The sequence below is a fragment of the Cygnus olor genome, chromosome 6, assembly GCF_009769625.2.
Source record: "Cygnus olor isolate bCygOlo1 chromosome 6, bCygOlo1.pri.v2, whole genome shotgun sequence".
In the NCBI taxonomy this organism is placed as follows: Eukaryota; Metazoa; Chordata; class Aves; order Anseriformes; family Anatidae; genus Cygnus; species Cygnus olor.
Window position 1 is genome coordinate 40,285,132 of NC_049174.1, and position 15,043 is coordinate 40,300,174.

The 15,043-nt window shown below is 37.4% G+C and overlaps 1 protein-coding gene across 8 annotated transcripts in view; it reads left to right on the forward strand.

Annotated features, from left to right (window-relative positions):
- The window catches only part of TANC1 (tetratricopeptide repeat, ankyrin repeat and coiled-coil containing 1), a 98,339-nt gene that overhangs the window by 21,153 nt on the left and 62,143 nt on the right, over window positions 1–15,043 (forward strand). For 3 of the 8 annotated variants that reach the window (XM_040562558.1, XM_040562560.1, XM_040562559.1), the window contains one exon: window positions 3,700–3,774. The exons of 2 other annotated variants lie outside the window; for them this stretch is intronic. In XM_040562558.1, coding sequence (XP_040418492.1) covers window positions 3,714–3,774 — 61 coding nt within the window. In that variant the 5' untranslated portion in view covers window positions 3,700–3,713. Of the gene's footprint in view, window positions 1–694; window positions 821–2,493; window positions 2,677–3,699; window positions 3,775–14,720; window positions 14,866–15,043 lie in introns of those variants that run through there. 3 more of the 8 variants (XM_040562555.1, XM_040562556.1, XM_040562557.1) reach the window with 2 other exon arrangements.

Sequence of the window (15,043 nt, forward strand, 5' to 3'; positions counted from 1 at the left end):
TTTGAGCTTTAGCAAGATATCAGGAAAACTATTTCTGTGTTCATAAGATGATACTAGCCGAATTTTAGTAAAATCTGTTGTTCTGCGAGATTTATGATGTTTTAAAGTGTTTGTATGTAAAATTTGTCATATACCAGCAATATGTAACACTGAACAATTTTAGAAGAAACATGAAACTTTCAAAGCCAGGCATAGGTTAGAGAATAACAAATTAAAATGTCTCCGCAAATCTAGGTAGACTTCCCACTCTTCTACATCTGCGTTATGTTTCAGCCCTGAATTATATGACTGAACACTGTTATCTTCACTAAACGCTTTAACTATATCTGCAAACACCTGCTTACAGGTTGTAAAGATTTTTTTTTTTTAATTAAAAGCTATAATACTCTTGAGTATAATTACCTCAATTGTGACCTACTATAATGAGCTGGGAAAATTTTCATTTTAAGGAGCTGTCCAATTGCATGTAGAAATGAGTTCCAAAGAACTTATGACCTTCAAACTGTAATAGTAAGGTCAAATTTATATATCTGGGTTTCTGGAACAAATGACCAGTGTCTGAACATTAAGCACAGACTCTGTGTTTGTTCCAAACTCACACACGTAGCGGTATCTTAAGTCGTGTGGTGTGAAGTGGCTGGAGGGATTCAAGAAGAGCCAGAACAACTTACCTCTTTTTTTTTTTTTTTTAAAGAGTTTTGTGCTTAAATTTGCAATATCCTTTCTGAAATGGTGTTCAAGATCATGGAGAGGAGAACAATGGAGTTGGAATCTACTTTTTGTCAGAGGAAATATCAACAATATTCAGTTTGGCTGATAGGTATGAAATGTATAACACAGCTGTCCTCTACAGTACTGTGCTTTACCCAGTTGTGTGAAAACATCAGAGAAGACGTGTCTGTGTGCAAATAACATTCACTACAGCATTTTCAGTCTGTCATTTTGTAGATATAATGCATAGCTTTCCTGGGTCCCAGTCAGTGTGCTGTAGATGAAAAAGGGCGTTATTTTCTTTGTAGGCATCCTTTGGAATATTTGAATGAATAGGACACAATTACATAATTAAAGATTTTAGCACAGTTTATGTACAAAAGAACAAATTTGGATTGTACAGTCCAGCTTTTAAATTTCTAATTTCCTAACTTTTTAATGCTTGCCGTCATAGTTTTGGCATTGTTAATGTATGTAAGGGCCTTTTGTTTAGTCTGCAAGTTTGAATCTGGTGCTGTTTAAAAAAGATTAGCAAAGAAAAATGTGGTTTGAAATACTAATAAAGATAAGTGTTTCATACAGATACTGGGAAGTTAGCTCTGTAATATTAAAGAACATCTGTAATAATTCAAACATGCTTTTATACATAGTTCTCAATGCAAAATAATTCTTCTTTCTCCCTCATACCTATTTCAAGCTAGGGGAGATGTTCTTAGGTGCTTGATTTTTAAGAGCTATTTTAGGACTTGTTGGTTTTCCACAAATATAAAATGTTTATTTGACTCTTTAAAAACAAACAACAAAAAACAAGCTCTATTTAACCAAAATAATGTTATATTCTTCCTCATTCAGTATATTTCTGTAAGGGATCCCAACTTAAAACATTCAATCTAGCACAGGACATTGGTTACTTAAAGCAAGGCTACTTAAAGCTTCAGAGTTTGAACCATTTTCAGTATTAAAAAAAAATGCCATTTCATAGAATCATCTAGGTTGGATGAGACCTCCAAGATCACCTAGTCCAACCTCTGACCTAACACTAACAAGTCCTCCACTAAACCATATCACTAAGCTCTGCATCTAAACGTCTTCTAAAGACCTCCAGGGATGGTGACTCAACCACTTCCCTGGGCAGCCTATTCCAATGCCTGACAACCCTTTCAGTAATTTTTCCTTCTTATCTATAGTTCCTTGACTAAGTGTTTGCTAACCAGTTATGGCATTCTAGTGCCCATGTTTATTTCGGGGCTCTTGACTTGCCTCTGACAGCGCAGAGCAGAGGTGTGGGAGGCACTTTGGAAAGGGCGCTGGGCTGGCCCTTAAGGGTCTCATCCATCTGGAAGATTTGTCATTAATCTACTTTTCATAGAGCTGGAATGAAGATGAGCTTTAAAGCTTACCAACTCTTTTTCATGCCTAAAGCATAAGCTTGTGAGGCTTACAGCTTGTCGTGCCGTTTTTGTTTTGTTTTTGTCCCTGTGCCCAACACTGGGGTCAGGCAGATGAGCACATTAACTGGTGCAGATTTTTTATCCTCAGCCCAACACTTCTTACTCAAGCACCACAGCTGAATGTCTTTTCTTGCAGATGTCTGTCTGAGCTGTTTCAGAGATAAGTATTCTACTCTTTCCTTATGGGCATGCTCTCTTCCTGTCCTTCTCCATCCTTACTGGTCTATCCAGAGTAGATCTGAAGTATAGGCTGTTCCCTTCTGTGTAACAGTCTTGAAATACCTAGCAGGCTAATGTAATTACGTCTCACCGAATTGTCTGTTCTCTACAGTAAGCAACCTGTTACCTGAGTTTGGGCACTGGCACTCCAGGCCTCTCAGTGCCCTGTACCAGTCCCAGGCCTGAGCTCTGAGCACGGTGGAGCGAGGGCTCCTCCAGAGGCGTGGTAGCACCCTGTGGCGAGGGATGGTGGCTTTGGTTGTTTGGAAGGCAGCGCTGCTCCTTGTACGACTTAGTAAGTGGCTTGTTGTCTGTATCATCTGGCTGTTTCTAGCTGATCATGTCTGAGTCTCTCAGAAAATTCAAAGGAAATTTTTCCTTCTGTATAACAGTGGACCTGAGGACATTACTTGTTGTACATTCATGTTGCATATCATGTGCTAAACAGAGATAGCTTTGCAGTTTTTCAATGGAGAGAAAAAAATAAATAACCTAGAATTTACAGATGCTTTAGAAAGGTTTCTGAGAAAGAACTCTTCCCGTTCCTTGCATTGTTTTCCCTGTAATGGAAGATAGTTACCCGAAACATCTAAACTGTCTTCCAATTTTATAACCTAGATATGTTTTTCTTATACTTGTAGTTCTCTGAAACCTGCAACTGTTGCTTGCTTGAAGTTGACTGTTAAATTTGAGTCTTTGAGCGCAGATTGGGAGACAGAAATGCATGTGCTCACAGGCATGAATATGTGGACGCATATGTCTGTACATAGCCGTGATATGGACTGCAGTGATTTAATTTGCTGTGCTGTTCTTGTGCTGGTCAAGAGTGTGTTGTATAGGTGAAAAACATTAGTGTGGTGATACCATGTCCCATCGTCCGCTATCAGTTGTGTACTTCCACAGTTCGGAGTCTCCAGCTCATCCAGCCACCTCGCCAGTTCCTTCAGCTGCGCTGATGAGCTCAAGTCAGGAGTTGGGCTTTTACTCTTTTCTGGTTTTGACAGAGTGTCTTACAGTAACTTACACAGGTTTAGCCTTATAACCTTAATTACACATGGAATGTGGAGAATGCTGTATTATTTTTCTTTATAAAAAGGCAGCGAACTCTAATTACTTAGTTCAAGTATTAAAAATTCTTTCTGCTTTAGGACTTTGCTTAACCAAGCTACATTGAGCTAAAAATAAAGCCTGCCAATAAGTTTCTTCTAATTACCTCACTGTTTTATTTATACTGATCCTACCTTTGTTTTGTTTGGTTTTATTTGAGTGGCCATTATTAATGTTGCATTTAATTGTGTTTCTCTTTGTTATCCTTTAGGAACAACATTTAAAATGTTAAAGGCAGTTTTAAAAAAGAGCCGAGAGGGTGGAAAAGGGAACAAGAAAGAATCAGGTATGAGTATTAATAAAATATTTTATAATGTAGATGAGTTGTGCATTATAAGTTCAGCAATTAAATTTATTCTGTTGCAGCAGTGATGCCCAGTCTTCAGGGCAGAGGGTGACCAATATTGCTTACGCTAAGTGTGGGGAGGTCTGTGTGCCATAGGCCCTCTACTTTGACTAGAGTCTTTACATGCAGAGCACTCATTTTGTGCGTAAGTAGGAGGTCTGAAGCTTCCTGGAAGTGCGTATCCAGTGCACTCATTCTGGAGCTGCTGCCAGGAAGAAGGGCAGATGAGAGCAGCTTGCTCACTTTTCTTATCATAGAAATACCGCGAGCAGGATGCATGTATTGTCCTGTCAGCTTTAACATGGTCCAAGGTCAGAGGTTCAGAACCATGAACTATAAAAATCTATTTTAAACTACTTTTTCAACTATGTTATAGCAAAAGGTTTATTATGTGTTACAGGAGATATATATGTATTGTTAGTCATGTATTTAGGAAAAAATATATTGAAATTAAGTGAAAATTTTTAAAGTTGGTTATCAAGCTTCCATCAAGTTCTGATTTTTCTTTTAACCGCAGAGGTTTTTGAAAGTAAAATTAATCATTAACAATTTTTAATTAATAGCAGAATAAGTTTTATTTTCTATTAATCTTAAGTTTAGTAGACCACTACCTAACTGTATTGTATTTAAGGGAGAAAGTAATTAAGAACGCTAATTCCTGTTTTCATGGGCAGACAAGGACCAGCAATGCTCTTTGAGAATAAGTAATAGTCAAAGAAATGCAGGTGTTGGTGGCTGAGTATTAAACCTGCCTGCTTTGTGCAGGGTATGCTGAAGCCTATGTGAAGCTCTAATGCCTAGAAACTTAAAGGATCTCCATGACAGTTACCTTTTCCCTCACAGTTCTATCTTTAACTGGGAACTATTAATGTAGATTAATATGTCTGATTTTCTGTTTTTTTTTCTAAATTATCTGTAAGAGTGAGTTTATGCTTTTTGGCAACACAAATTTGTTACTCCCAGAATAATAATAATAATAAAAAAAAGAAGTAAAAGATTAAAAAAATAGTCCTTTAATGCACTAAATAAGTACTGTGCACTACAGTACATAGACTACCACATTCAAACTGTCAAAACCTTTAAAACAATGTAATCACTACATTTGCATTGAAAAGGAAGTTTAATATGTATCTTGCCATGCTACTTTTAAAACTGTACTGAGTTAAAGTCCTACAAGGAAGGTTTTTTAAGTGTTGTTTTGCAAAAAGCAGTTCTGTGTTCAACTGGAAGGTAACTCAGAAAATTCTTGTGGTATTCTGAAGTTTACACTTCACCACATCATCTTTCGAAGTGACTGAATGATGAGAACTGTTCTAGAAAGAAAAAACCCTGAAACTAGAACAAAAATGCACAGAAGTGATCTCAGAGCAAGATGAAAGGCATCCTGTTAATATTGTATGTACCACTAACTTGAAGTTAACAGCTGGAATTGTTTAAACATAGTAGGCTAAAGATTTCACTAGTGAGGCTTTCCTTGGTACATTTTTCTTTAAAATACTAAATGGAAATTGCTTTAACCTCAAAAGGAAAATTAGCTTGTTTGGAACGGAGCTTGGACCACACTTTAATCAAAGTCTGAAGCTTGAAAAGCCTTTCTCCTCTAGGTCAGATCTGTATTTTCTGTTTTGGGATCTGGTCACATCTATCTAGAGTAACATCTGCAAAAGAAAGGGTTTCCTCACTTTGTTTTAAAAAAAATACAGTATTGCTATATCCCTGAATGGAAGGGGTGTTAGGGTATATAGTTTTTACTGTTTCTTTTTTTTGTTTTTCTTTGCTTTAAAAGCAAAAATCTAAAGTTTCATGTATAAATTGAATGATGTGGAAATGAAATACTAGGAAAAATCAGTGAATAATTCCTGGCTGGTGAATGCTAGAGTAAGTAGGAGTGCAGGAGCTGCTTTTTAAAATGAAGTAATTAATTTATGCAGTGGTTTCCAGAGGTTTGGGCATATTTTGTATTTGAAGATATTTAGAAAAGTTTGGGGAAAAAAAAAAGGTGTGCATTCTGTTCTGTGTTACATCCACCGCTTCTTGTGAAGCTGTGTTCAGTTTCATAGTTCTGTTTTATTTCAAATGACTTTCCAATTCTTTCAACTCTAAGACATTTCTGAGTTTATTTTGGGGAAGGTATGAAGCAAGGCAAAGAACATTGATCAGCCTGTAGAACTTATTTTTTTGCTCACTCCTCTCCATGACCCCTAAAATCCAGACAGGGAGAAACAGAAATTGTTTGAATTGCAAAGTTGTCCCATTTCATGGCTCTTCACATTCTTGATGACAACATCTTTTTAAAATTTATTAACTCTTCAAAGAACTATGAAGAGACTGAAAAGGTATGCTAATGATGGAAGTTGACTTGAGAGTTAATGTGGAAACATCCATCCTTTCAGCCACCACATATGAGGGTAGTGCAATAGTATATTTAGATTTTTCTTTGAACTTCATGGTTGCATAAGTTTGATTTTTTTATGTTGATGAAGTTTTGAAAAAGTTTTCAAGTATTTCAAAGCTTTGGAATGTAGCAGGAAGTAGATGAGACAGAAAAGTTCAGTAGTGTCAAACTGAATCTGGTTAGGAAGACTTCTGTGACCTTCTTTGAGTATAACTTGTTTAGGAGTAATAGCTAACAGCTAAAAAGGTAGTAAAATGTTAGGTTGCCACAGCTGTGTCACATTTGGCTGTATGAACAAGCTTGCAAGCTTCTGCTGAGGTGCACAGGTAAATCTATCTTTTTTTGCATCCTACTAGAAAGAGGTGAAACATCGACGTACAGAATTGCAGGGGAGGAGCTGTAACTTCTGAGAGCTTTGTCTTGACTGTTCATAATTGTCGTGTTTTAACTGAAGTCAAAAGTGGAAGAGGTTGAGGCTAAACTGCAATAGGTGATTCTTAAATAGAAGTAACCCCTGTTGTCCCACAGTTTTACTTGTGTATAAAAAAAATTAGCCTGAAGTGGGCATAACTTAAAGCTGAGTTGGACGACTCCCGTTTTACTGAACATAACTTAATGTTTGTGTGTTAACTATGTCTTACTGGTTTTGTATCTGTTAGCCCTGAAGAATCACTGCAAGTAGGAAAGAGGAGAATGTACCTGAATTGAAGGCACAACTGTAGTATGAAACAGTCTGGGAAGGGGTTAAAAAATGGAAAGAAATTAAGACTGTCAGTGCAGAAATAGCCTGTGTGGATTTTAATGTTGAAATTGGCTCTTTTGCCCTGACATAAGGTCTTAAGAGCTGAAGATGTGCATAACATTTTTGAACCCTAACTGCTAAGTATATTTCAAATTTTAATAACTTCTTCAATTCAGGGTTATACTGAAAAGGAGGGTCACAAGAATGAGAGCTGATGCTTTTAGGAGAGAGGCTACCTTATGTGTTATACTAAAGACTACTAGAGGGCTCTTATATACACATTACCTTCTGCTTTAATCAGGTGGGAGTCGGTGTTGTGGGAATGTCACTTGTGAATGGAGAAATGGTGCCTGGTGCTACTCCAATAGCAGCACACTAGCAGTGTGTAGTAGGGCTTGGATCTTGTAATCACTTCCATTACAATTCTTCTTTCCTACAATTGTTTAATTACTATGGGTTTATCTAGATGTGTCTGGGAGGCATTGATAAGTGAGTGAGTATTGTAGGATTAGGTAAAATCTGAGTGAAGCAAAACTTGTGTGTGTGTAAATGTGCATGTATTTACGTACAGCATGAGTGTGGTACGTGTACATGTACATGAAAGAGACCAGCGTTGACAGCACTTTCCATAACAAAACTTAGTGAACTGATTTCTAATTGTGAATTCAAAGACAAGGTAGTTGGTATCATATTTAGGTAAACTGATGTGCCAAGGAAGCAAACTTTTTAACAAAGCAATTTTTTTGATCGGGGCATCCAACTTCTGCACTTAGATTTTCCTTTGTTTTCTGCAGTAGAATTTTCTGTCTGAATACCCATTCAGACAGTCATTTCTATGCAATGGAAGTTGATTTCAGCGTTGTCTTGTACTCCTTCCTTACATTAAAATGATGTACATACTTGGTAAAGCACAAACTTGGGGTAGGGGAAACCACATAATCTACACCCTTCACATGAAACTAACAGAAAACTATTTTATGATTGTAGGGAATCAAACAGAAAAAGGGTGAGTGTATTAAAGTGAGTCCAGAGGAGGACCACAAAGATGATCAAGGGGCTGAAGCACCTCTCCTACAAAGACAGGCTGAGAGAGTTGGGGTTCTTCAGCCTGAAGAAAAGAAGGCTGTGGGGAGACCTTAGGCCCTCCAGTACCTAAAAGGTGCCTACAGGAAAGCTGGGGAGGGATTCTTTGTCAGGGAATGTAGTGATAGGACAAGGGGAATGGCATTGAACTAAAAGACGGAGATGTTCTGGAGAACAAGTCTTACGAGGAGTGGCTGAGGGAGCTGGGATTGTTCAGCCTGGAGAAGAGGAGGCTCAGGGGCGACCTTATCGCACTCTACAGGTACCTTAAAGGAGGCTGTAGCAAGGTGGGGGTTGGTCTATTTTCCCATGTGCCCGCTGACAGGACGAGGGGAAATGGGCTCAAGTTGCGCCAGGGGAGGTTTAGGTTGGATATTAGGAAGAACTTCTTTACTGAAAGGGTTGTTAGGCATTGGAATGGGCTGCCCAGGGAAGTGGTTGAGTCACCATCCCTGGAGGTCTTTAGAAGACGTTTAGATGTTGAACTTAGTGATATGGTTTAGTGGAGGACTTGTTAGTGTTAGGTCAGAGGTTGGACTAGGTGATCTTGGAGGTCTCTTCCAACCTAGATGATTCTGTGATTCTGTGAAAAGAGGGTAGATTTATTGTTATTACACAATATTTAGGTGTAAGACTCTGCATCAACAACCTAGCAAGAGATACTAGACCTGTAAGCATAATGATGAATAAAAGGGTCTATCAGCAGCTTTGTGACATAAAATTTTAAGTAATCTCGTATTTCCAAGAGAGAAATCAGTCAGATGTCTAACTATCTTGTATCAGTCCTCAGGTGAAATAACTGTATATGGAGCAACAATGGAATACGTTGTACCTGTGTCTCAAGGATCACTTAAAACAGTTTGACATTAGCTTACCACCCGTGCACTTGTCAGCAACACTACCCACTTCCTTTTTAAGTTATCTTTTTTCTTCTCTGAGCTGGATCCTTAGAGGAGTTAAAGCCATTTCCATAGGTGGATAGTACTGAAGACTACGTTTTGTTCTGGGTTGCAAACCCAGCTCTGCCAAAAAATTACTATGTCACTGATAGCTTTTCTCCACATTTCAGTAAAATTTCTAGTACCAAAGGGGCCTAAAGGAAAGCTGGGGAGGGACTCTTTGTCAGGGGGTGTAGTGACAGGACAAGGAGTAATGGCTTTACATTAAAAGAGGGTGGATTTAGATTAGAGATGAGGAAAAAATTCTTTACTGAGGGTGGTGAGGCACTGGGACAGGTTGCCCAGAGAAGCTGTGGATGCCCCATCCCTGAAAGTGTTCAAGGCCAGGTTGGATGGGGCTTTGGGCAACCTGGTCTAGTGGGAGGTGTCCCTGCCCATGGAATGGGTTGGAATTACATGGACTTTAAGGTCCCTTCCAATCCAAACCATTCTATAAACAGAAACATTTATTTTTGTGTCCTGGGAAGTAATCCATGGTTTTCTAATGTACACTGGGCTGCAAATATACAAGAGTTACTCTCTCAATTTACCTTTTGTTTCTCAAGGTTTTCATTGAGTCTTAGAAACAACATAAAAATGGTATTTTCTCCTCTCTGTAAGGTTATTCTCATAAAATACATATACTCTCTTTAAACTCTGAAAGAGGTTCTGAGTCTTTGACGATCACTTAGGAGTTGTCTTTTCTAGTGACAAGTGACAGACTTAGGCTTTTTAACTGGGAGTCTGTTAGTGTTAACTCTTGCCAGTTATTATGACTTCTCCTTAGAGCATGAATTTTCTTTCATTTTTCGTTGCTTTTTGTCTTTTTTTTGTTTGTTTGTTAATGGACTTTATTTTCTAGATGTAAGATGATCTAATCTCTGTCTTCACTTCTACCCCATGTTTCTTTCTAAACCCCCTGGATATTTCTCTGCTACTTGTTGTCCTCTTTTCATAGTTGACTGTGGATTGTATGTTTTCCAGTTTCTTTCCCTGAGGTTTTGAAATTGACTTCTGTAGCAACTGGGAGATGTTCAGCCTCTGGCCTCTCTTGCAAGGAGTTGACCTTTGTTATTTTAGTATAGCACACAAACTTCATACCTTTGTGTCATAATCCAAGAAATCAGAGTCAGAAGACTGTTTTCTAACTCAAATTCTACAGGGTTTCTTTTAAGTCCCCTTGTCTATCTCCATGATACGATGATTTTATAAAGAACATGTTAATAAGTCTCAGAATGTAAACCAAAACTACTTTTAAATTATGATTGTTTTAGTAGAAGTTATACTCAGCAACACTTTCTTAAATGCTTAAAAATGCTTCAGAGGGAGATTTGTGTTATTTCCTGTTGGTTTTATATGCTGCCAGTTACTGTGCAGTAAACATTTATGTTTGTTTTCTTTAACTGTCCTAAGTTGGCAAACTGCCTGCATGGGAATCTGTATTTTTTTCTACCAAATAATCAAAAGATCAGTAGATATATAATAATTATAATGGATTTTAACTTAAAAAGAGATGAAAATCCCCTATATTATTTATCTACAGAGCATGCTCAATTATTTCAGTTGGCTTTTTAGTAACATGAGCATTGTCATTCTGTTGACCCAATATCAAGCCTGAAGGAACATGAATAATGGAAGTATTGTGCTTAGTTTGCAGTGTTTTTTCTGCACTAAATCCCATCAGACTTTTAACATCAAATGTAGTACACAGCATGCATGAAAACTTCATTGATTTCAGTAGAAATTAATGTGGTAAGTAGTTGGGATTTTTGTGTTTTCTAGTTTAAAGGATTGTTTGACTTCCATGTAGTGCTCAAATAACAAGGGGCAAATTATTATATCAACAAAAAGGTAATATTTAGAACATAATACTGCAGTGCTGTAGAGGTAGAGAATCTGGAGAAATAAGAATGAGATCAGTGTTTGTGATTTCTGGATGATGAAGTAAAGGGTATGGAAGTACTTATTTAATGTTATGCATCATATTCAGTGGTCATTTTCATGTTCCAATTTTTTAATTGGGGTAACAAAGTTCCATTATCAATATTCTTTTCTTGGATCTTTTTCAATTCTCTTGTAGATCAGACTTAATTTTTTACTTTAATCTTTTGAGGCTAAGTTTCCTTTGTTTTTCCTTCTTGTATTCTGGTATCTGTATATAAATATCTTTGACTTAAATATGGTAGTATAGATGCTTTTATTTCTGCATTATGTTCTAGTTCTAGACTGACATACTCAATCTTTTTTCATGTGCTTAGTCTTTGTATTGATGTTTTATACTAAATGACTTGGATGAAAACTCAGAATTTCAAATTTATTTCTCTTTTTGTATATGTTCGGATTTAGTTAGGAGATGGATTACAGTCTGTGTTCTTAGAGATATAAAATGGCTTTCAAAGGCATGTAACTTACGCTGAGTTGTGATCACTTGTATAATATTCTGCCATTCTTGTTTCTTTCTGCCATTCCTGTTAGCATAGGCCACTATTACAAGCCTGACCAACAGTGCTAGTGCAGCACTTTGGAAGATAAACCTACATGTGTTTAAATTTCCTGATACTTTTTTTTTCATGGCAACTAAATTGCTACTTTAAAAGTGAAGTTCCTATGCAAGAAGGCATAATCTTTTATTAAGATCCATATTTATTTAATCATTAATTAAAATTCAGTGTTTTCAGGGTTATTTGCCTGTGTAGAACTTGCTTAGTTGGAATGGATTTTTGATCCCCGCTTTTTATGCATTATGTCTCATTAAACATTGGTATCTGACTAAATATACTTGTAACTAAGCTGAGAGCAGTGACACCTTCAGGTACCCTCTTAGCAAATTCAAAGGCTTGAAATAATTAAATAAAATAGTTTAAAGTTTTGAAGTTTTATTTAGTTTTAATAGTTTTAAAACTAAATATGCAAATTGAATTGGCATTTTCTGTCCAAACTCTTTATGATGTTAGGCTTTGAATTTTAAGTGCAAAGGTAAAGTACATATCCACTAGCTGGAGCATTGAACTTTTACTGGAATACTTTCAAGCTTCAGTGTGACTTTTGGCTGTTGCTCTAAAAATACCTTGCAACAGAAGAGGCATTGTTTCATGCTTAAAATATGGAGCTGTTTTTGATTATTCTATGTTGCTTCGCCCATTTTCTGTGTCTGCTGACAGTTACTTAAGAACTTAAACTCATTTTTTGCTGAGCAGTGAGTATTTTATGTGGTGAATGTCTTTTCCCAGAAGCTAATTCCAGTGGTAAATCCCACGTAGATATGAAGGGGGGCAGGGGGGAACACACCATGATCCTGCTCTTGAAACACATGTATAGAAATAACATCAGTGGTCCTATTAACCTCTATTTATTTCCCTGTTGTAAAACTTTGTTTCTTTTTTTTTTTTTTAAGTTAACACTAAAAGAGAACATGAGTATTTTGTATGCTGAAACAGTAATCCAGAGTTCAGACATAAATGCTTGAAAGTGAGCAAATAATTTCAAGTACAAGCATAATCACAGAAGAATCACAGAATCGTCTAGGTTGGAAGAGACCTCCAAGATCACCCAGTCCAACCTCTGACCTAACACTAACAAGTCCTCCACTAAACCATGTCACTAAGCTCAACATCTAAAGGTCTCTTAAAGACCTCCAGGGATGGTGACTCAACCACTTCCCTGGGCAGCCCATTCCAATGCCTAACAACCCTTTCAGTAAAGAAGTTCTTCCTAATATCCAACCTAAACCTCCCCTGGTGCAACTTTAGCCCATTCGCTACAGCCTCCTTTAAGGTACCTGTAGAGCGCGATAAGGTCGCCCCTGAGCCTCCTCTTCTCCAGGCTGAACAATCCCAGCTCCCTCAGCCGCTCCTCGTAAGACTTGTTCTCCAGAACATCTCCGTCTTTTAGTTCAATGCCATTCCCCTTCCACTTTCTAGTCTCCTGCCCCAAAAGTGTTAGGAAAGTGTGAAGTTTGCAACTGTTGCATAGCAACATTTGCTTATAGCTTCTTTGCTGTCCACTTTATACCAGAATCCTACCTAGTCAGATCTGGGCAGTTATAGTCAAGTTCTTGTTTATTTGAAAAGTGCTTTTGGTGCTCTTTACCCTGTGGTGCATGCTAGGAAGCTTTATAAGCAATAGGGTGCTTTTTTTAAAGCATCTTTAAGCAGAACTTAAGTTTACTTCTGGTATAGCACAGTTTTTTATCAGAAATATTTTTAAATGGGCCAGGACTCTTTTGTTTCACTTAAGCATGTAGATTAAGGGAGTAGAGGACAAATTGTCTATCTAAGAGTTAAATACTGAGAGATAACTGTAGAATATTGTCTGTCCTGCAGTTGCTGTCAATATTTAGACCTAGTGAAGGAACCTATGTTTTGGTTGTTTTAGCTTTCACTGTTTTGAAGATTGAGATCCTGCTCCTTTATGGTAAAATAACCTGAATTCTAGCATCAGCACAATACTCCAGTTTTCATGCATTCTGGTAAAGTAGTTTCCATTCTTCTGGTTTCTAAGCAACTTTTATTGAATGAAAAATGCGTTTTATTATGTTTAATAGTGGCATATATATTGTAAAGGTTTTCATTTTAGTTATCCTCTCCGTTCAATATAAGGTTTAGTTCAATCGTAAAGTTCAAGTTTTATTTTAAGGATATTAGGTTCTACCAAATCATTACTTTAGTCAACCATCCTTGTATCTTTGTGTATCTTTAAAAAAAATAGTAATAATAAATTCTGTTAATCTGATTAAGCCTTTCAGTTGCATCCCTAGGTACAACTAAACTGGGATTTGGTTTTCATTCTCAAAGCTTTTGGTGTGTGGTTTTTAAAGCTAGTAAGTTTTTTCTATGGTTACTTTGACCACTGAATAAGACCTCTGGTTGTCTGATGTTTATGAAACTTTGTTGTCCAGGCAGTGGAAAATATGCAGCTCAGAGGGTTTCAAAAATAGGAACTGGGACTTCACAGGATCTTCCCTTATGTTTTAATTTGACATCAGTAGAAAACTTGTGAGATGTCATCTTCCGCCTATTCCAGAACTGATGCTTGTCTCTTTTACACCGGCGTAGAGACCAAGAAATGTAATGTAAATTTAAAGCAATAAACAGCATTGTTCTGGTGGCTAAAATGTTTAAAATTATTAACCTTTCAGTTAGTAACAAATAGCTTAAGTCTTAAGTCAGTGACATCTGATTACATTCTGCCATTGTTACAAAAGAAGCGTAATTTGACAGCTATTTCTCATGTGTTTTTCTAGTACTGTTTCGTTAATATCAAGTTGTTCTGTGGAAAGCATAAAGTATTATTACCTTGTGGATTTGTCAGGCTTGGTGGTTTTGGGTCGGTTTTGTCATTTATGTAGAGCCAAGTATCTTATGGGAATTTTCATGTAAGTTGGATAAAATGTGTAGGTTTGGTCGTCATCCCAATTTATACAAAATAGAAAATACGTGATTAGGATAAGTTAAGTATAAATAATAGATTCTGAGACTTAAGAAAGGATGTTATAAGTATATAAAATGAAGTTTGCCAGCCCACATAAGCAGAAAAGTTATAGAGCTATAGCCAGCCATAAATGACATTACCTATGTGGATATAGAACATGCCTTCATTCTGTACTGCTAGAATAACAAAATCTGTAGGTTGGTTTAGGAGATCCCATAGGACCAAGACATTGAGGAAGTGATCTGCTGCATCCAAAGATCTTTGCCTCTGATTTTTCTCCTGCAGCTCTCACCGTGATACAGACCCACAAGCCTCTATAAAGTTGCTTCCTCTGAGGCAGGTACTGCGCTGGGCTGTCTCCATGGGAACTCAGCATCTCACGGGCTTACCTTGGTGCGAAGCCACAGTTCCTGCTGCTGTGACCCCACTCTGTGGTGACAGGGGTGAACCTCCTGCTAGTACCAGCTAGAGGCAGGATGTATTTCCAAATAATCTGCACCGTTTCCCCTGACACACTTACTTCTTTGTGGCTCCCCACTCCCTCCCACCCGCTCCCCTGCTTTCTTTATCCCTTGCTTCCTCTGGGGGGGGGCAGAGCATGTGTATGGTTGTGAGGGAGAG